Source organism: Geotrypetes seraphini, chromosome 6, assembly GCF_902459505.1.
Source record: "Geotrypetes seraphini chromosome 6, aGeoSer1.1, whole genome shotgun sequence".
In the NCBI taxonomy this organism is placed as follows: Eukaryota; Metazoa; Chordata; class Amphibia; order Gymnophiona; family Dermophiidae; genus Geotrypetes; species Geotrypetes seraphini.
The window spans coordinates 226,570,445-226,592,982 of record NC_047089.1 but is presented as its reverse complement, the minus strand read 5'-3'; the positions used below and the strand labels follow the sequence as shown (position 1 = coordinate 226,592,982).

Here is a 22,538-nt window from a genome sequence, read left to right as displayed (position 1 = left end):
AATATTTTTTAAAATAGGTAGGACATGGCTTAGCATATGCAAATAGGCAAATGAGTGCAAACTACTAATGCATTCTGCGGTAGCCTGTTGGATGTGCTAATCATGTGTTAAGGACTTAACGCCCTTTTACAAAAGGACCCATAAGTTTAACGAAAGAAGTAGGCTGTTATTTGTAGATTCCGTGATTGGTCTCCATTATAAAGTTTTCAAACTGTAGTAGCTCTCTATTACCTGGAGCAAGTGCTCATGATTTTTGCAAAAGGTCCCATGGTGAAGTGTAGTTCCTTCTTTAACAGCTGCGTCCAGGTTTGTGAAGAATGGCCAAACATGGTCATTACAGTACATAACGTAGTCATGAAGGGAATATTTGCTGTCTGTCACCAGATAGGTGTTTGCTAAATCTGTATTGCTATAAGCTTAAAAAGAAGACAAGACATATACAATTCAAAGAAAGGGGAATTATGAAGATGTTACAATCTATTACGTATATACCATATATTCCCCTAGCCCAGGGGTAGGCAATTCTGGTCCTCGAGAGCCGGAGCCAGGTCAGGTTTTCAGGATATCCACCATGAATAGGTATGAGATGGATTTGCATGCACTGCCTCTTTGAGGTGCAAATCTATCTCATGCATATTTATTGTGGATATCCTGAAAACCTGACCTGGCTCCGGCTCTCGAGGACCGGAATTGCCTACCCCTGCCCTAGCCTAATGGTTAGTGCAGTAGCCTGACAATGGGAATTGGGCTCAATTCTCACTGCAGCTGCTTGTGACACTGGGCCAAGTCACTTAACCCTCCTCTCCCCAGGTACAAAATAAGTACCTGTATTTAATAGGTAAACTGCTTTGACTGTAACCACAGAAAGGTGGTATAGCAGATCCCATATTCTCTAAGAGATGTTTAACATCACCAAGACGTTGTTTTCTCACTTCTGCCATTGTGTCTATTACAATTTCCTTTTTGCTCACATATCTACATATTTTGTCAAACTTAAACCAGTTGTTCTCCCTCTCATGGGGAAGTTATCAACATGGGTTACTGTTAACATGTTAATTTATCCCAGAGGAGCAGCCTAATGGTTAGTTCTAGTGCAGGGATCTCAAAGTCCCTCCTTGAGGGCTGCAATCCAGTCGGGTTTTCAGGATACCCCCAATGAATATGCATTGAAAGCAGTGCACGCACATAGATCTCATGCATTTTCATTGAGGAAATCCTGAAAACCTGACTGGATTGCGGCCCTCAAGGAGGGACTTTGAGATCCCTGTTCTAGTGCAATAGGCACATCATTCTGGAACATGTGGGCTGTATATCTCTGATCGTGAAATCTGGTGTAGAGAGCCTCATTTTACATTTTTCTATTCCACCTCCCTTTACTCTGGGCTAACCTGTAACTCCTCAGTTTTACTCTCTACACACCTGATGGTAGGAGTCTGTCTGTCCTGCTCGTGGTTTTTTTTTTGCATTTAATTTGGGTTTTTAAAAAAAAATTTTGTCGTGAGGCTTTATAGTGCTGCAGAGACTCCTAATTTTGAGACATCTCTGTCTGCATAGAACACAGATTCTGAGGGCAGTAGCCTGTAGCCAAGAGGCAGCCTGCTTGGCCAGCCTGCGTAAACAGTCAGGGAGCTCAGGGTCTGTTCCCTTGGGAGCAAGGCTTGCTCCAGGTTTTTTCCGCAGAGAGCTTGAGCGCTGGCTGAGTGGCTCTATGTTGGATTTTCACCAGGATCAGGTGCCAACTATGGTTCTTTACCCCCCCCCCCTCAACTTCACGCATGAGTTCCAGGGGGATTGAAGTCTCAGTCCAGCTGGTTAGATTGAGGACAGTCTGATGAAGCAAGCTATCTGGAGTTCCAGGTTTTTCTGAGGCAGAAGTTCTCTGGCTGCAGTTTCAGCTCTTTGCAGCTCTCAGTGAGAAAGGCTGTGACAGCCTATGAGAGAAATTGAAGGGGGGGGGGTGTGTCTAAAAAGTGAATTTTAAAAGGTTCCTGGGGTTAGGGACAGGGTTCCCCAATTCTAAAATCCTCTTACTTGAATTTTTTTGATTCCTTATTTAGCACAGGCTGTTTTAGGTGCTATGCTTTCCCTCCTATCCGGACATTGCTAAGATGCTCATAGACCTTTGGGAGGACCATGAGAAAACTAGGGAGTCAGGTCGAGCTATTTTCGTTGCTCTAGGCGCTTTCGCCAGTACTCGGGAAGACCTTCAGTTCAGAGAGCTAAATATCCCCAATCCTCCAGATCTTACCCAGCAGTGACCCCCAAGAAACAGTTTTGATGCCAGTTCAGGAGCCATACCTCCAAGGATAGAAGGGAGGTTGTCGACTTACTGGGAGGCGTGGGTGAAGATCACATCAGACTGCTGGGTACTGGAAATTATTCAGGAGGGGTACAAGCTGAGTTCTTTCATCCCCTTCCAGACCTTTTGTGGATTCTCCAGCTGGGAAGCCAAAGAAGGCGGTCCGAGTGACAGTAAAGAGGCTACTGGATCTAGCAGCCATAGAAGCTGTCCCGGATGAAGAATTGGGCTCAGGCAGATGCTTCACATCCTTTATCATCTCCAAACAAGACTCAGGTCAATTCTGGATCTCAATGTGGGTCAATGCGTCTCTCAAGATACCGTGCTTCTGTGTGGAAACGGTAAAGTTGGTAATTGCATTGGTGGCGCTGGGGAAATTTCTTGCCTCGTTGGACTTGACATAAGCCTCTATCAAGTCCAGCGCGGCAAGAAATTCCCCCAGAGAGGGAAGGTCCCAGGCAACCTTCTTTCTGACATGTTCAGAGAGAAAAGGACATTTTTCTGAGTAAGATATATTTTACTCTGTGCTTTGGTGATCTAATGATTGGGGTTCAAAGGGAAAGTGGGGATTTATTGTTTAACCCCTCCTTTAACTAAGACACAGTAGAGGTTTCATGAGCATCAGAGCAGTGTTGGAGTATTTAGCGCTCCGGGTTGTGGTAGAAACCTCTACTGAGGTTTAGTATGAGGGCCTAAGACAGTTGAATTTTAAAAGTAAACTTTATTACCTAGTTTCTGTAGTTTTCTCCATAATTTTAAACTTGAACTTTCTGTCAGAACTAGAAACTTAACTGCCATAGCCTACTGCATTATCAGATAACCTCTAGAAGGCACAGCAGAGCCATTTTCCATGAGTAAAGCATGCTTTCTGTGTGAGCATTTCTTATTAAAATGATCCCCCAACAGTCCAAGTCACCTTGGTGTGTTTTTTCTAGAAGTCCAAGGGCAACACAGACATCAAGAAGTCTCTCTGTGCCAGTCACAGAGATGTTTCTTTTCTTTGCAACATCCATGGCTCTCAGCATTCCTCTTTCTTTCAGTATATCGAACACTTTTAGTCTGCATGCTACAAACAGTGCCTGCACAAAGAAAGACACCAAAATAGCCTTTAAATGGATGGAAATAAATCTGACCATATGTTATTATACTTAAGCAGAATTGCAAAAAGCAAGCATGCTTCACATTTGCCATTCAAGTGAACTGAGTCTGTAGATCTATATTCAGGGGCAGATTCTGTATAAGATGCCGGTCTCAGTGGCTGAGAATAGCACATCGGCCTCCTATACAGAATTGCATCTGTCTGTAAAATCAAGATGCCTTACCCCCAAATTCTCTAACCGGCACCCATGTCACTGGCTCTGGTTACAGAATTGCGCCTGCCTTTACAAAGGATCCCTTGCCATCAGCTGATTGTGGCAAGGGAATCCCCTATTAGGTGAGCCGGCAGACCTCCCCAAAGCTGCAGCTTCAGGGAGACCTGCTGGTTCAGCTGATTAAGGGGGGGGGGGGAATATCCCTGCTGCAATCAGTTGAGTGGCTGCGGCAAGGGACCCCCTGACAGGTACCCCCCCGAAATCAGCATGAGGGGTCCACTGCCTCCTGCCGCTTCCCCTCCCACCCAAACTACCATAGAAAGTAGCCCAACAGATGGAGCATGGAGGTTAGTTCAGGCTATACTACTCTAAACCAGGCAAACTTGGGTGGTATCTATGCTCAAAGCTACCGTTTCCTTTACTGCATTGCTCGAATGCATTAATTTGAATGCAATGTGCAGCCATGTATGCTGCACAAGTTAAACCCACGCTGAACTGCATTGCAGGATATAAGCGCATATTACTAGGAGAGCAGTAACTGTGCGGCTGAGCTGGTAGTAGTCCTTAGTTGTGTCTCGAAGATGGACTTCAGAACCCTTGGCAGAGCCATCAAGAGATGTGATAAGATAAGATTAAGGACATATTTACCTTTGATGCTTTAAAGCCATCCAGAAGTTTTGTCATTTTAGATGGAAAAACTATTGCATTGCTAGAGTTCTCTGCTGACATCTGTCCACAAGTATATGGAGTAGTTGAGCCATTTGCTCTATGGGTCTTGGCATCTGAAGCAAGATCATTAGTGTCCAATGTGTTGGTGGCTTTAGGACACTGAATGTGAGTGGAGCTCTCACTCTCTACATCACTGAGGCCTTCAAATGTTTCCACATAAGGTATGGAGTCATGCTTTATGCGTTGTATAGTGTATTTAGGGGGAGGATAGAACAATTCTGCTAACTTTTTGCAGAAGTGGTTCAAAGGAAACCCCACTACGTTTAGGAAGTCACCATGAATGTACTCAACCAGCATTCCTCCCAGGGCCTGAATACCATATCCACCAGCTTTGTCCCTGCATAGAAACCAAAACATGGAGGTAATCAGATCAGTGAAGATTATAGGATCAATTTGCTAACTGATCACATGCAGTTAAGCACATTTTAGTGAATAAGTCCCTCTGCCAATAACAGGAGCCCTGGTAAATATTGCAGGTTAGAATATAGAACCCCTATATATTAGCTACAGTTTTATTGTAGGAAGAAAATGAACGTGGTAATATTTTTATTGATAGCCCATAGGTCAGACTACATGTGAAACACAAGTGGTTAATAAATTTTATCTGACAATGTAAAATGTATGTCCACTAATTGACGAGAAACACTTTGTCTGTGAATACAAAGCAGATCATTAATGAAAAACTTCAAAAATCACTATATGTAACACAAACCATTGCGCTGTTAAAAAATATCCCTCTAATAGAAGGGGACAATATCAAGGATGGCTGGTTACATAGTTGGGATGAACACACTTATAAGATGGCAAGAAAATTTTGGGCTGTATTAAAACCCATCTTGGGCAAACTTTATCACACTCAGACAGGACCAATTGAGTAAAAGGTCCATATTCTCTAAATGTATAAAGCTAACAGCGATATAAACAAAATTTAACTGCATGCTCAAAAATGTTCACAGCTGTTCTACAAATACATCTCTTGCTCATGCTGAAAGATCTAGGGATCTCCTCAAATAGCTGTAAATACAAGAAAATCGTTCATTTCCATTTTATTCCCATTCTAGGGATGTATATGTTGCCTGGAATAATAGACGCTATAGAAGAAGGGAACTGTGAAACAGACTCAAACCTTTCCTGATCCAGAGGTTCATCAAAACAGCAACTTTCTAACTACTTATCAGTATAAGGGCTTTGGGAATGGTATCCCTCTCATTCTCTGGCCTAGGGAGGTGGTAAAAACCCTTAGCCAAGTGCTTTTTAACTCAATCCTGAAAGCACACCCAACCTCTTGGTTTTCAGGATATCCTTATGGTTCCTTCATTTTCTGCCTTTTACCTCAAAGATCTCCCAAGAAACCACCTTCAGCTACTTGGGCACCAAACTATGAAATTCCTTCCCTCCCTTTGCCAAAAACCCTCCCTTGTGAAGTTTAAATCTGTCCTCAAAGCTTTCCTGTTCCATGAAGCCTTCAACTTTCCCCCTTGCTAATTTCTCTGCCCCTTCTTCCCCCTTTTCCTCTTTCATTTGCTCTACCCATGGATACCTTGCAGAATCTTAAGTCTTAGCTCAAGGAGGACCTAGCCCCAGAAAACAGAGGTATCAATAAGCACCTGAATGAAGTAGGGATTCACCTTAAGGCCAGCCTACCAATAACAAAGGCTAGCTACTTGCCTATGGCAGCAGCCAGGAGGAGGGCATGAATTTCACATTAAAATACTTCACATTTATTTCAGCATTCCTAATCTTCAGATTCAGGGTGGGATATCTTCTGCCACGACTGTGACTTCAAGCTCACACTTTACAACTTATATTTTGCTTTTCCTTAGCTAGCATTCATAGGAATGGAGTGAGCATAGCCTAGTAGGCAGAGAACCAGGATTACATAATCCTCCACCGACTCAGATACAAACTTAGATTTCAACCCTCCAGGGACAGAAATACATACTGTAATCCAATTATAACATTCCTTGAACAATTGCTGAAGAGACACAAGCTAAATTCGTATAATCAAATTTCATTTTTATTTCATCTTTCCAAAAACTTAATTTTGTTCATGGCTGATCAAAGCCCCATGAATTTTTTTTAAATGAAAAAGTTAATTGCCAGTCACACACTGATTTGCCATTTTCTGATCATGGAAAGTTGATAAACATGAGATCTGGAAGAAATTGGGATTGCCACAGGTTAAGCAAAACCTTTGGAGGGAGGGTAGGCCCTCCCTTCCAATGATACAACTATAAAGGAGCAACATCGGCATCCTGGTGCTCCCCTTCCAGGTGTCCAAATGGCCCTAGTTAAGACCTCTAAAAAAAAAAAAAAAGCAAAGCACATACTACAAAGAAGCCATCACCAGTTCTTTTTTTTTTCTCCAGTTCCCCACTTCTACATAAACTGCCACACTGCAGCCAAACTCCACCTGGACAAGATGACAAAAATACTTTCATCTATCTTCTAAAAGTTAACATACTCATCTATGTAATTAACATAGGCCTCAAGTTTCCACAGCTCAGGAGGCAAAGCTAACAGATCTCACAATGAAACATTTAAAAACTGAGGTGGGGGGTAGGAGGAGAAAATCTGCACACTGAGGGCCTGATTCTCTAAAGGACGCTGATTGCGTTTCAATCATGAATCAGCATCCTTTAGGGAATCACGTCTATTTTTTCTAACAGATGTCTTAAATGTAGGCCAGCATTTTACGGGCCTACATTTAAGGCGTCTGATTCATACCTGTGAGAAGTGCCTAGGCATTCCTTAGGACGTTTAAGGCCACTTCTGGCATAAACCATGCCTACGCTGAACTTAAGCATCCGTAGGCGTGCATAGACACCTCCATATGTGTGCAAATACCACCTATATTGTAGGCATCCAAAGCTTGATGGATTTTTAAAAAAAAAGTGAATCCTGATTGGTCTGTTAACCGGTGGTAGGACGCCTACCGCCGACTATAATCAGGGCATTATTTTTAGAATCAGGCCCTCAGAACTTGTTGCTTTTATAAAAATCCTCATACCTGCTATTGGTGGATCCCATGTAATAAATTTCATATAGAGATTGTTGAATACCTACATTGGTTCTCCGCTGTCAATATATTCCCGCAAAAGCTCTTCAGATAAGTCTGCAAACTTGACTTTTGTCTCTTCATAAAAATCAATCACATCAGTCTCTAGTTCATTCTCTGGAAATAAAATCTCAGTGTGAGCCACAATAATATAGAACAACTTGTTAATACACATGCTGGTGGCAGCACAACCTAAACAGAGACATTTTAAAGTATGAAGAAGTTGAACTTGGTAAAAAATAAAAAAAAATCTCATGGTGTGCTTTTGTCACATTTTATTAGACGTGAGTTTTGAAAGCAAAATTTTAGCCACAGCCTCTCTCACATAAGGCAATTCTTTTTTTTTATAATTATTTATTTATAAGGTTTCAACATTATTTTCAAGCATAACATCTTGTACAGAAAGTGTGATTAAGATATAACAATTAAGCACAAGAATCATAAAGCATATGAAGAAACAAAACTTACTTAATTACACTCAAGTCCTCATATATGGTCCAAGAGGTAAAGAAAGAGTAATTTACAAAAAGATAATATTAATAATTAGGATCTTCTGTGAAACAGTTATTTCTTCATTCTCCAAGCGTTTTAGGGAGAGAAAATTGACTAAATGAGACAGATCAACAAAAAACATATTTTAAAGAGCGGTATCTGGGTCACCCCCGGTTTCAAAATTAAGAATTCTCGTCTCCTCTTCTGCGTTTCTCTCGAAACATCATGGAATATCTGAATGTTAAACTCCAGGAAGTCTTTAGATCTATTCTTGAAGAACAATTTGAGAATCCAGTCCTTATCAGGGGATAATGCGACAGTCAATAAGAGAGTAGCTGGAGTAGCTGCTTCTCTATCTGATTCTTCCAATAATGCAGTGACATCCAGAAGACCTTTCTGCAGGTCACAATCCTGTGTCTGTAAATCTTGAGATTTTGTAGGTAAGTAATAAGCCCTATTAAGGGGAGATAGGGAATTTTCCAGTATTTTTAAGACTTCCAATAAGTAACGTTTAATCATATCTCGAGGAGTAACTGAAGAAAATTTGGGGAAATTTATCAAACATAAATTGTTGGCACGATTACTGTTCTCAAGAGCCTCAAGTTTCCTCCTCAAGATAATATTATCTTTTACAATTAAATCTTGATTTTGTTTAATTGTGGTTACCTCTTTGTCCATTTTCTGAGTATCTGCTTTAACCAAAGTCAAATCCTGTTTTAAGGACCTAATTTCCTCTTTCTGGGTTTTTAATTCCTTGTTTAAATACTTTATTTGTGGACTAAGAGAGTTACCTAAATTTGCCACCAAGTCCCAGAGGGCGTTTAGGGTAACCTCTGGGGGTTTAACTGCAGAAAAAGCTACTTCAAGTGCAGTAAGATGCAGTTCTTTTGATTGTTTTACCTCCCGAAAACCTTGTACCTCAATGGCTTGAGATGTCCCGGCCACAGGTTCATTCAGGGGGATTAAACCTCTCCATGTTGTTCCCACTGGCGAGCCCTCTGATATACTGGCCTCTCGGGATGAGAAAACTTCCTCCTCGGGGGTAATCTAGTCTCATGGTGAGCTGGTTCCTTGCGGCTTTGGCTGTAGAGGCAGAGTCCTAAGGTCGGGTCTCAGAGTAACATCTAGTCCAAGGATATTCGCCGCGGCATTACTCACTGCCGGCGTCTCCAGCAAGCGATTCCCTGACACAGATGCTCTTGTTGAAGACATTTGAGAAAGTCGTCTATAGTAGCAAGAGGGGGTTCTGAGCGCCGTGAGGCTCCGCCGATGCTTTTCCCCCTTCTCTTTGGCGTAGTTGGAGAATATTCCCACACTTTTACAAGGAAAAAATAGAAGGACGATCAGGGGCGTCCTCACAGCAGGCAGGTAGTGGCATCCATCTTGGATCGTTCCCAAAGACCACAAGGCAATTCTTAAGATGTACTTTCACTTTAGTGTGGACTATCTTAAACTGTTCCCTCGAAAAGCTCAAAAACAAGAAGAACCACTATAGCTTTGCCATCTTTGTGTTTGCAGCAGCTCGATTGGCAATAGCACATTCTTGGAAAAAGCCTCAAAGGCCTAGTTTACTCTGGGTGCAACGTAAATTGAGTTATTTGCATCTAATGCAGACATGGGCAACTCCGGTCCTCGAGTGCCGGAATCCAATTGGGTTTTCAGGATTTCTCCAATGACTATGCTTGAGATCTATTTGCATGCACTGCTTTCAATGCATATTCATTAAGGAAATCCTGAAAGCCTAACTGGATTCCAGCCCTCGGGGACCGGAGTTGCCCACCCCTGATCTAATGTCTAAACTCAGAGCCCTTCATCATACTACCATGAAGCGGGATCACCAAACCTGGGACAAATATGTTAGTTGGACAGCGCTACAAACAAAAAATTGACCCTTGATTGATTCCACAGAAAATGCAAATAAACTTAGTATTGTTTTCAGTTTTCAATCTACGTATTCTCATATCAGGACTTTTAGGGACCCCTGAGGAAGACAGCATTGTCGAAACACGGACTGTGTTGGGTCCACAGCTCCCAATGGTTTAGGTCCTGGATAAATTTAAGATAGGCCTAAAGACTTTTCTATTTCGCGACGCATTCACTTCAGTTTAGTCTCTACTTTTCCTGATATTTTCAATTATTTACCTTCAAAAATTATATTTAAAAAGACTTTTCCCCACCCAAATGTTTATTCCCATTCCCTCTTTCTCCCTTTTCTCTCTACAATGTAACTTTACCCTCCCATAAACCTCTCTCCTCACTATCAAGTTTGTCTTGTTTATATTTTAATATACACTATATGTACTTCTAAATATTTATTATATTAATTTTTTTCTTTCTTACCTATATTTTTTTTTTATTGTAATGTAAACCGGCCAGATATTTATTTGATGGTCGGTATATTAAAACCTAATAAACTTGAAACTTGAAATATTTTATGTGGATTATCAAATTGTATATTTTTTAATAAAGCTGGACAGCACAACATGCTCATTCTTAGCATTGTCACTGGTTTGTCTCATACTTATTATTTACCTGATACCAGCCAGCCTTTTGGTGTGTCATTTTGTTTTCATCCTGCACCTTGGGGGGAAGGAGGGGGATGGTTAGTAAGGGGCTAAAGGAAGAAGGGGGTTTCTGATATAGACTTGAGTTCTGAGCAGATGGATTTTGGTAGCCTCGTGTTTTTCAAAAGCTTGTTTATGGAACCGGAATGTCTCCGTACTACTTAAATTCTGCTTTAAAAAACAAAACAAGTACCTCAAATAAAATAATGGAGTATCAGTTCTATATCTATTCTTAACAATAACTGATCTTTTTGTGATCTATTAAAAAAAAATATTAGATATTGATGCCCTTGCACTTAAGTGAAATGTTATAAAAGACACCCCGTTATCTTCTTCCTAATCCAAAAGACCAAATTTCTCCAATTTTTCCTTCCCTTTCATTTCCATCCTCATTTTCAAAATCCCCCCTCTTCAGCAAGTTTGCCCACATATCTCTGGGGAACACTTGGCAACACTCTTCCTTCCCTTCTCATGGATATGGTTAGAAATCAAAAACTTGTCCCCCTGCATTACAACACAATGGACTAAGCCATGGAACTACCCCAGGGGAGCTCAGTCTAAGTTACCTTTTCTGGTTTTACCCACTATAACTAATTTCTATTTCTCTCCGATGAAAGCACTGAAAAATTATAACCCTTAGCGGTCTGAATTGCAAATAGATCTCTAAAGACATTACAATATTAATTTACATTTATTTCTAAAATAAGTCATCAGGCAGGTTTACCATCACCCCCAATATTCTCTATATAAGGTAACAGCTAAAAGGTTGACAACAGCCAAGCTGAAGCATGTAAATAAAAGCGAAATTTGTCCTTACCTGCAAACTTCCTTTCCTTGAGTCCTGTAAAGGCAAGTCCAGATGAATGTGTTCTGCTCCCTGACCAGTAAACCGACTAACCTAAGAAGTGGTACAACCCTAAAAGCTTCTAGCTGACTATTCACAAAGGAGATCGGCAACACTTTTTATGAACTACCCATATGAAACATTATAAATTAATTCTAAGTAATGCTTTTAGCTCAACAGAACTACCTCATACCATAACAATATGGATGTTTCCCTGCTTCTGTCAAAACTTCACTGGCTTCTGGTGATTTCTAGGATTCACTTTAAGTGTACCTGCCTAATATTCAAGATCCTACATAGCATTCTTCCCCCCCCCCCCCAATTCCACTATCCTAGAATTCTTTGAGACCTGACACTACCAGATCCGCCCACAAACTTTAAACTATCTTTCCCCTCATTAAAGGCGTCCTGTATGCAGGTAAATTAGGGAAATCCCTTTTCTTCAAATTCACTGAGCTTTGTAATAACCTCCCTGCCCCGTTGCGGAACCTAGGTTCATTCCAATTATTCCGAAACCAACTGAAAACCTGGCTTTTCTCCAAAACATAAAGCTATCTATTTAAAAACATAAAGCTAGCTATCCTCTTCATAACCCCTAATTTCTTATTATGTCCTTCCCTCATTTATTGAATTACCTGTAAACCGTGCTGAGCTCTATCTTTATGGAGATGATGCGGTATACAAACTTAAGGTTTAGTTTACTTTAGTTTTAGTGTGATCAGAAAGAGAAACATTATAGCATCATATTTAAAAAAAAAGGAAACATTATATAGCATCATTATAGTAGAACATGAACAAATTTCACCTGCCACGCCGTCTTGCTAGACCAGTTTAGAAAAGTGGAAAGCACTGAAGCTCTAAGGACCCTGGATGGCAGGAAGACTAGGCCACAATAGACACTAGGCTCCCAAGGTGGGATTCCTTGCTATTTATCGTAAACTATGGCAATCTATTGACCGCTTAGAACTCTGCGGTCTGAGGGTGCGATACGATTGTCGTTGATGGACTTCTCAAAAGTGCATTATGAGAATACGAGAGCCTCGGCTATCTCCATCATAGGAGTAACCGTGAAACAAATTAACTGGACCGCAAAGAGCCTCTGTCTGATATTTAGAAGTTTAAGAAATGCTCAAGACTACTCTTTTTATAGAAGCATTCCAATGAATGATGTTTCCGGTTTTTTTATTTATTATGGAGAGCTGTGAATTAATTGTTTGCAATCTTTGATGTTTGTACAAGTCTTATATGTTCTGTTTTATGTATGTCACTATTTGTAAAGCTGCCTAGGAATAAGCTGTTGAGAAATCTTTTAAATAAATCCTGTCTGCCTTTAAACATCACAGAGACCATCAAATGTGAGTATTGTGCTGCCCAAAGGAATAACTTGTTTCTAACATTGAGTACTAAGGCCCTGGATATTCTCAGAAGTGGAGCTCATTCTTTTTTCAAAGTAGACGCCCATCTTCCAGATCTAGAATGCAGAGTAGCTGGCACAGACCCAGTCTGTGCTGACCACCAAGTAAGAGGATTCAATTGTCATTGCATCCCATAAGAGATATTGCAAAATTAGAACAGGTACAAAGAAAGGCAACAAAAATGTTAAGGGAATGGGATTATTTCCCTATAAGGAAAGGCTAAAGAGGCTGGAGCTCTTCAAGCTCGAAGAGATGGCTGAGGAGAGATATAATAGAGTCTATAACGTACTGAGTAGAGTGGAATGGGTAGAAGTAAATTGCTTGTTTACTCTTTCCAAAAATAGAAGGATGGGGCACACAATGAAGCTACTAAGTAATACATTTAGAACAAATTGGAGAAAGTATTTCTTCATAAACATGTAACTAAACTCTGGAATTTATTACCAGAAAATGTGGTAAAGGTGGTTAGCATAATAGAGTTAAAAAAATAAAAATAAAGATTTCGAGAAGTTCCTAAAAGAAAAAGTTCATAATCCACTGCTTCTACCTTGGAAAAGCAGCATAAAATCTATTTCATTCATTTGGGATCTTGCCAAGTACTTGTGACCTGATTGTCCACTGTTGGGAACAGGACACTGTGCTTGATGTACCTTTGATCTGTCCCAGGATGATGATGCAGTATGTGAGGACATAAGAACATAACTTAATTTCTCAGCACTGAAATCCATGAATACGAAATCCACAAACACACCCTTAGGAAAGGAGACCAGGCCAGGGCAGATCTCTGCCAAGCCAATACTAATTCCAAGGGGACATAGACTACGATCAATAACACAGAAGAATACTCCAAGGAACTGAAGGTCAGAACATTACCAGCTGCAGGCCTGTCACTTGAGAAACGGACACAAAGCAATGTTACTTACCGTAACAGTTGTTATCCAGGGACAGCAGGCAGCTATTCTCACTAGTGGGTGATGTCATCAGACAGAGCCCCGGTACGGGTGATGTCATCAGACAGAGCCCCGGTACGGACGTCTCACAAGCACGTGTTGCTTGTAGAAACTTAAAAGTTTCTAGATGCCCGCACCGCGCATGCGCCGGTGCCTTCCCGCCCGGAGGTCCGGGCGTGTCTCCTCAGTTCAGGTAGCTAGCCTGAGAAGCCAACCCAGGGGAGGTGGGTGGGACGTGAGAATAGCTGCCTGCTGTCCCTGGATAACAACTGTTACGGTAAGTAACATTGCTTTATCCCAGGACAAGCAGGCAGGTATTCTCACTAGTGGGTGACCTCCAAGCTAACCTCAGTGGGATGGAGGGGGAGTTGGCGACTTAAGAGAATAAATTTTTCAATACTGTTTGGCCAAACTGTCCATCCCGTCTGGAGAGAGTATCCAGACAATAATGTGAGGTGAATGTGTGAACCGAGGACCAGGTGGCAGCCTTACAAATTTCCTCGATTGGTGTTGATCTGAGGAATGCTACTGAGGCTGCCATTGCTCTGACCTTATGGGCTGTGACCTTACAAGGAAGTGATAATCCAGCCTGGGCATAGCAGAAAGAGATACAAGCCGCCATCCAATTAGAGATGGTGCGCTTTGATACGGGTCTTCCCAACTTATTAGGGTCGAAGGAGACAAAAAGTTGAGGAGTGGTTCTGTGTGGCTTGGTGCGATCCAGGTAGAAAGCCAACGCACGTTTACAGTCTAGAGTGTGAAGGGCCGATTCTCCGTGGTGAGAATGGGGCTTAGGGAAGAATACTGGAAGTACGATGGATTGGTTGAGATGAAATTCTGAGACCACCTTAGGCAGGAATTTCGGGTGAGTGCGGAGGACCACCTTGTCATGATGGAATACTGTGAATGGTGGATCCGCCATCAATGCCTGGAGTTCGCTGACTCTGCGAGCGGACGTAAGGGCTACCAGGAAAAGCACTTTCCAGGTGAGATACTTAAGAGGGGCCCTGTTGAGTGGTTCAAACGGGGGCTTCATGAGACGGGAAAGGACTACATTGAGGTCCCAAACTACTGGGGGTGGTTTGAGAGGAGGGTTAACATGGAAGAGTCCTTTCATAAATCTGGCGACCACCGGATGGGCCGAGAGGGGTTTCCCTTGTAGGGGCTGGTGGAACGCCGCAATAGCGCTCAGGTGGACTCGTATGGATGTAGACTTGAGCCCGGATTGAGATAGGTGTAGGAGATAGTCCAGCACGGAGGATAAGGAAGCTCGCTGAGGTTCCTTTGATTTAGAAACACACCATGAGGAGAATCTAGTCCATTTCTGGGAGTAGCATTGTCGAGTGGCGGGCTTCCTGGAAGCTTCCAAGACCTCCCTCACTTCTTGAGAGAATTGGTGAGGGGTTACGTTGAGAGGAACCAAGCTGTCAGGTGGAGAGACTGCAGGTTGGGATGAAGCAGTGATCCTTGATGTTGAGTAAGTAGTGAAGGAAACACTGGAAGTGGTACTGGTTCCCTGCTGCTGAGTTGAAGTAGGAGGGAGAACCAAGGTTGTCTGGGCCACCGAGGAGCTATTAGAATCATGGTGGCCTGTTCGAGTTTCAGCTTGACCAGAGTCTTCTGGATCAGCGGGAATGGTGGGAACGCATATAGAAATCGTTTCCCCCAGTTCAGTAGAAAAGCATCTGCCTCGAGGCGATGAGGGGTGTAGATCCTGGAGCAAAACTGAGGCAGTTTGGAGTTGTGGGGAGCCGCAAAGAGGTCTATCTGAGGCGTCCCCCACTGTGTGAAGATTTGGTGAAGGGGGCTGGAATGGAGAGTTCATTCGTGCGGTTGTAGTAGACGACTCAGTTTGTCTGCTAAGACGTTGTTCTCCCCCTGAATGTAGACTGCTCTGAGGAAGGCGTTGTGGCGCACCGCCCAGTCCCAGACTCGTAGAGCTTCCTGGCAAAGGAGGGCCGAGCCCGTGCCTCCTTGCTTGTTGATATAATACATGGCGGCCTGATTGTCTGTGCGAATGAGGATCACCATGTCGTGAAGTAGGTGTTGGAAAGCTTGGAGCGCATTGAAGATGGCTCTGAGTTCCAGTAGATTGATTTGGTGTAGTCTTTCCGCACTGGTCCAGAATCCTTGGGTGCGGAGACCATCCAGGTGGGCCCCCCATGCATAATTCGACGAATCGGTTGTGAGAACTTTCTGATGGGGGGGAGAGTGCATCAGCAAACCTCTGGATAGATTCGAAGAGGTCATCCACCAAAGTAGAGACTGCCGAAGAGCAGGTGTGACTAAGATGTGTTTGGATAGTGGATCGGACGTCTGATTCCACTGTGATGCCAGGGTCCACTGGGGGATCCTGAGATGGAGTCTGGCAAAGGGTGTCACATGTACTGTGGAGGCCATATGGCCCAGGAGCACCATCAGTTGTCTCGCCGGTAGGGTTTGGCGAGAAGACACCGACTGGCAGAGATGAAGAAGAGACTCCATGTGTTGCAGAGGCAGGAATGCTCGGAGTCGGGTGGTGTCCAGGACCGCTCCGATGAAGGGGAGGGACTGGGTGGGTTGTAGATGAGACTTGGAAAAGTTGATCTCGAAGCCCAAATTCTGGAGGAAGTAGGTTGTAGCCAAGGTCGCCGAAGTGACCTCTGGGGCTGACGGGGCCTTGATGAGCCAGTCGTCGAGGTATGGGAACACCTGTAGACCCCTGTCCCGGAGTGCCGCGGCCACTACCACCAGGCACTTTGTGAAGACTCTGGGAGACGAAGATAGGCCGAATGGTAGCACTCGATACTGTAGGTGCAGATTTCCCACCCGAAATCTGAGGAACTTTCGGGAGGCCGGGTGAATGGGGATGTGAGTGTAGGCCTCCTTGAGATCCAGGGAGCATAACCAGTCGTTCTGCTCGAGGAGGGGGTATAGAGAAGCCAAAGTCAACATGCGAAACTTCTCTTTGACCAGAAACTTGTTGAGGGCCCGAAGGTCTAAAATGGGTCGCAGGTCGCCCGTTTTCTTCGGGACGAGGAAGTACCGGGAGTAAAACCCTCGGTTCAATTGGTCTGACGGGACCGGCTCGACAGCCCGAAGCTGAAGTAAGGTTTGGACTTCCTGAAGAAGAAGGGCGGTCTGCGTCGAGCTTGAAGGATACTCTCTTGGAGGATGGTCCGGGGGGACCCGATGGAATTGAAGAGAGTATCCTTCTCTTATGATGGTAAGGACCCACAGGTCCGTGGTTATGGCCTCCCATCGATGGTAAAAAAGATGGAGGCGGCCCCCTATGGGAGAGGCTGAGTGCAGAACGGTGTCGGTTATGCTCCCGGGAGGGGAGTCAAAAGGGCTGGGGAGCCTTAGGTGCAGCCGGTGGCTGAGGTTTTTGCTGAGACTTCTGGGGAGGTTGTCTCTTCACAGGTTGTCTCGCAGCAGGCGTTTGTCTGGGCATGTAACGCCGCTGGTAAATCAGGGGTGGCCTGGAAGGTCGAGACTGTTGAGGTTTGGGTTTGGGCCGCAGGATGGATTGAAAAGATTTTTCATGATCCGACAGCTTCTTGGTAACAGTTTCGATAGACTCATCGAACAGGTCAGCTCCCACACATGGTACGTTGGCGAGTCTGTCCTGGAGGTTGGGATCCATATCGATTGTACGGAGCCATGCCAGGCGACGCATGGCTACCGCGCTTGCGGCAGCACGTGCCGAGAGTTCGAATGCATCGAAGGAGGATTGCATCAGCTGGAGGCGTAATTGGGAGAGGGAGGCTACCACTTCCTCGAACTTGGGTGTCTATGAACGGAGTGAACTTGCGGAGCACCGGCAAGAAGAACTCCAGATAGGAAGAGAAAAAGAAATTGTAGTTCAGCACCCGTGACGCCATCATGGAGTTTTGATAGAATTTTCTACCAAATTTGTCCATCGTTCTCCCCTCTCGGCCCGGCGGTACAGAGGCGTAGACCTGGGAGGGATGAGAGTGTTTAAGAGAGGACTCGACCAGTAGGGATTGGTGGGAGAGTTGAGGGCCCTCAAACCCTTTATGGTGCACGATGCGGTATCGAGCATCGAGTTTGCTGGGAATCGCCGGTATGGAGTACGGTGTTTCGAAACACTGCATGAAGGTCTGATCCAGCAATTTATGCAGGGGGAGCCGAAGCGACTCCGTTGGAGGGTTAGGTAAATGCATGGTGTCCAGATACTCTTTGGAGTATCGGGAGCCCGTGTCAAGGGTCACATCCAGGTCATCCGCCATTTGTCGGAGGAATGATGAGAAAGACAATTGATCCGCCAGCGTCGGTCTGTGGGACGGGCTGGAGGAGGAGGAGGCCTCCGGGTCCATGGACATCGGGGAGTGGCAAGGAGAATCGGGTACGGGTGTCTCCTCGTACTCCGGTCCCTCCGGAGGGGACACCTCTGATGAGGAGTATCCCATACGTTGCAGTTTTTTCTGCGGTGACACCTCCGAATGGCGTGAAGAGTGCCAGGATGAGTGTCTTGATCGGTGCCCGTCTCGGTGGCGGGACGGGGATCGGGATCGTCTGTGCATCGCATGGTCTCCCGAGGCCCCCAAGTGGTGGATAGGGCTGGAAGCGGTGGATCGCAACTGGGGTTGCGATGCGGATTCTTGCGATGCTACCCAAGTCTGGTAAGGAGTACGGAAGAACTCTTCCTGACTATGCCCAGGGCTTTGAGTATCGATCGGAGGTCTGGTCCCATGTTGGCGCGGAGGCGTAATGGGCTCTAATGGCGGCATATCGGTAAGCGAGGCTTGCCGCATGGGCATCGCCGCCCTCCCCCGTTCGTCCTCGTCGGTTTTCGAGGTCGAACGGCGTGGAGGAGGGGGAGGGGGCGGACCGCCCCTTTGGACCGGTACCGGGAGGTCACCCTGTATGGCAGCGATGAGCCCGGGTCCGATGGTCTGCATGAGCTCAACGAATTGAGCTTCCAGCATGGACCGTAGCGAAGCCGATAAGGAGGGATCCGCACCGAAAGGGGGTCCTCCTGCACGGTCATTGCGCTCCTTCGAGGTCGAGTGCTTCTGCTTAGTAGCTTTCGGCACTTTGATGACCACTGGTGGCACTGTGGAAGGAAGAGGTACCTGAACCGAGGAGACCGGGGCAGGCACCGACGTCGAGCTCGTGGATGGTGTCGGGATGAACGATGCCGGTTTCACCACACTCGATGCAGGAGGGGTCGATACCGGTTTCGCCCGAACCGGGGAGGTATCAGATGAAGTGGAGGCTGAGGGATCCTTAGCTGCGTCCATCTTGAACATCGATTCCCACAATAGGCAACGCCGCTTGAATGAGCGTGCCGTAAGGGTAGAGCAAGGCCTGCACGATTTCGGAATGTGGTCAGGGCCCAAACACTGCAAACAGCGCCGGTGAGGGTCTGTGAGTGAAATCGCGCGTTGGCACTTGCTGCACTTTTTAAACCCGGTGATTGGCCGGGACATAGGCCGGAAAATCTCCGCCGCGAGGTCGAAGCCAGTGGGCCTGAGCCACGTGGCCGGCCCGTTCGACCCGCCGGAGGAAATAATCTTCTTTTTTTTTTTTTTTTTTACTGAAAAAGAAAAGTACTGTTAACTGTAATTAAAAGAAAGCGAAAACGCGGACAAGGAAGGCAAATTTAACTGAATTCAGCTAGCGCATGATGAAGTTGAACTTCTCAGCTCCGCGGAAAGAAAAGAACTGAGGAGACACGCCCGGACCTCCGGGCGGGAAGGCACCGGCGCATGCGCGGTGCGGGCATCTAGAAACTTTTAAGTTTCTACAAGCAACACGTGCTTGTGAGACGTCCGTACCGGGGCTCTGTCTGATGACATCACCCGTACCGGGGCTCTGTCTGATGACATCACCCACTAGTGAGAATACCTGCCTGCTTGTCCTGGGATAATATGGTCATACAAAAATGCAACCACCAGCTTGAGAGCACTGCTAGAAGTGCATTGCAACCAACTGCTGCAAGGTAGCAAACCAGAAAGTGGACAGTTTGAGCCTTCTCTTGAACCACTTCCTCTAATTGGACAAATCTCTGGAAAGGCTCCATCCTTAATTGGAATTTTAAATAGTTTGTCTATGGTAAATATTGACTTAGGAGTGAAAACATGCAGAAAATGTGATATATTTTATGAGAGAAGGGCTGCAGAGGCAGCACCCATCAACAATTGACATATCCATGCCCTTGGGAAAATAAATATTTAGGTGAGGTGGGACATGTGTAGGCTAAGGTGCTAACATGGTACTCAGGGAAGAGCTAATTTTATTTAAAAAAATACATGAGGAAAGCACTATGGCTTGAGTATGTTTCAACATTAATACATGCAGGTTAGAAAATAGAAACCAAGTGGGAGCACAAACATACATACCACTGCAATTTTGCTAATCTATATGTATATGTCCCCATCACCCCTGCAATTACCATGAGTACCCAATCTGCTGCGTCCCCCAGCATCTCTAAAGCTGCTCCCCTTCCCTCCACACCAGACCAGCTGATAATATCATTCTCCATCTCCCACCTCCTGGCTGCCCAGAAGGGGATGGAGAGCGATCAGCTAATCTGGTGCAGGCAGGAGCAGCTCCTGAGGATGCATCTTATTGAAGGGGAGGGGGTCTTTTAAAATGTGATGAGGTTTTGGTATATATAATCTTGGTGGTGTTTCACTTTGGAAATCCTTTGTGATCCATCTTGTGTACTGTCCCATGAAGTAAATGCATTGATTGTGTGATGCATTGATTGTATGAGACATCTAATATTTGAAGGCATCTTTATTGTATTGAAAAGCATGCTATTACCGTTTTCACTTCTACAGAGAACTATGGCAACCCCTGTAAAGACGCTGTGTTCTTTGCCACTCATCCTACAAACATACATAAAAACAAACATATAAGCAACTGTTTATAAAAGGCTCTAAATTAAAAACTATTCTACTTTGCTATGTGTTCAAGCCTTTATAAATTTCCAAAACACGTTATCAATAGATCATTTATATCGTCTAGCACCACTTTGCATAGGTGGCAACATATAGCACCAAAACTTGTCTACTGATGTTAACTACAGAATCTTTATTGGTTAAGAACATTCCATGTATTTTGATGCAACTAGATCTTTTATCAGCTTTCAACATGGTTGATCACAAGTTGCTGTTGTTAAGACTTGAATCTTTTGGAATTATTGCGAATGTTCTTTAATGGTTCTCATGGGTTGTTATTTTTTTTTTTAAACATCATTAACTATACAGTTTTAAAATCTGGTTCTACTTCTAACAGTTGATCTTTTCCGTGCTGTGTTCCGCAGGGATCTTCTCTGTCCCCAGTGTTTAATATTTTTTTAGTATTCTGGGTCTAGAACTAGAATCATTAGGACTAACATTTTTTTTTTTATGGTGACGATGTTCAAATTTCTAAAAATATCTCTCAGTGGATGTCTATTCATAGAATGAAAAATAATACCGAAAAAACATCTTTACTTTGGAAGAAGTTTCCTTGTCCAAATCTGAATCTGACTTTAGAAGGTAAAATAATTCATTTACAATCTGAGATCCACAGCTTAGAATTGTGGTTAGATTCCCCTTAATGGCTGTTCACAAATTAATGATCTTATGAGCTCAGTGTTTGTTCATCTGTGCTTGGTGTGTCAAACCTGCTCTTTATCATTGGACAATTTGTAAAAACTTGTAGTAGCGTTCCATCCATTCAAAAATAGATTATTGTATTTTTTTTCTATTTTGGGATGGTATCATTTCTATCTCATCTTCAATTACTACAAAATACAGCAGTGAAGATCATTTTTAATGTCTAAATATGATAGGGATACCCCACTTATTTGTGAGTTACACTGATTGTCTGTCACTCCCAGAAGAAATTTAAGATCCTGTATCTAGCATTTAATATTCTATATGGTGAATGTCCTTCTTACATTGCTGATTTTATTTCAATCCACAAGATCTATTCACTTAAATAATTAGAGCTGCCTTCTTCCAAGCAGCTAAGAACATCGTTTAAAAGACAACTTTTTAACTTACCTACGCCTCCTTTACAGAATTCTTTGCCAGGGAGAATTAGATACGAGACAAACCCCCTCTTCTGCGAAACTGCGATAGCAGTTTTTAGTGCAGTGAGCCGTGCTGAAATAGAGTTCCTATGAGCGTCGGGGGCAATGCAGGCCATTCAGCGCGGCTCTCTGTGCTACAAACTGCTAGCACAGTTTAATAGAAGAGGGGGAAAGTATCTGAAATTTCAGAAACTGCTGAACTCTTAGGGCTCCTTTTACAAAGGTGCGCTAGCGTTTTTAGTGCACGCACCAGATTAGTGCGCTCTATAGCGCGTGCTAGCCGAAAAACTACCGCCTCGGTAGCGGCTATTCCGCGCATTAAGGCCCTAACGCACCTTTGTAAAAGGAGCCCTTAGCTATTTGAAAAATACTTGAAAATTGGATTAAGTTCTTAGATTTATATTATTGGTTTGTGAATCTATTTTATGTCTATGATTTGAACTTACTGTAAACCATTCTTGAGCCACTGGTTTAGATGGTACATTAAATCGATGTTGATATTGTTGTTGCATAGATCCTAATTCAATGTTAAAACAAAGAAGATTTTGATTTCTTAATCCTTTTCTTTAATTAAAAATGTAATCCACAATCATAGTACAAAAGCCAGTGTATAATCCAGGGAGTATACCATGCCCATACACACCATCGGGATTTTAAAAGGGTTAAAGTTATACTCAGCTGCACAAATTTTGGTTAAAGCTACAAACCTTGACAGCATGTTATAAGCATCTTGCTTATCAACTGGCTTTTCAAGGATGGAATCTTCCAAAGTCTAAAATACAAAATAAATGAAAGCAAATGAGCCTATTCACAGATTCAATTAAAACCTCTACACGCTTTAA

General features: G+C 43.8%; 1 protein-coding gene across 2 annotated transcripts in view; it reads right to left on the bottom strand.

The window, feature by feature from the left end:
• The window catches only part of ASMTL (acetylserotonin O-methyltransferase like), a 53,672-nt gene that overhangs the window by 19,571 nt on the left and 11,563 nt on the right, over nucleotides 1-22,538 (bottom strand). For both annotated transcript variants that reach the window (XM_033949021.1, XM_033949020.1), the window contains 6 exons: nucleotides 22,404-22,468; nucleotides 20,439-20,503; nucleotides 7,408-7,516; nucleotides 4,261-4,678; nucleotides 3,216-3,378; nucleotides 232-416 (listed from right to left, as the gene is read on the bottom strand). In XM_033949021.1, coding sequence (XP_033804912.1) covers nucleotides 232-416; nucleotides 3,216-3,378; nucleotides 4,261-4,678; nucleotides 7,408-7,516; nucleotides 20,439-20,503; nucleotides 22,404-22,468 — 1,005 coding nt within the window. The remainder of the gene's footprint in view (nucleotides 1-231; nucleotides 417-3,215; nucleotides 3,379-4,260; nucleotides 4,679-7,407; nucleotides 7,517-20,438; nucleotides 20,504-22,403; nucleotides 22,469-22,538) is intronic.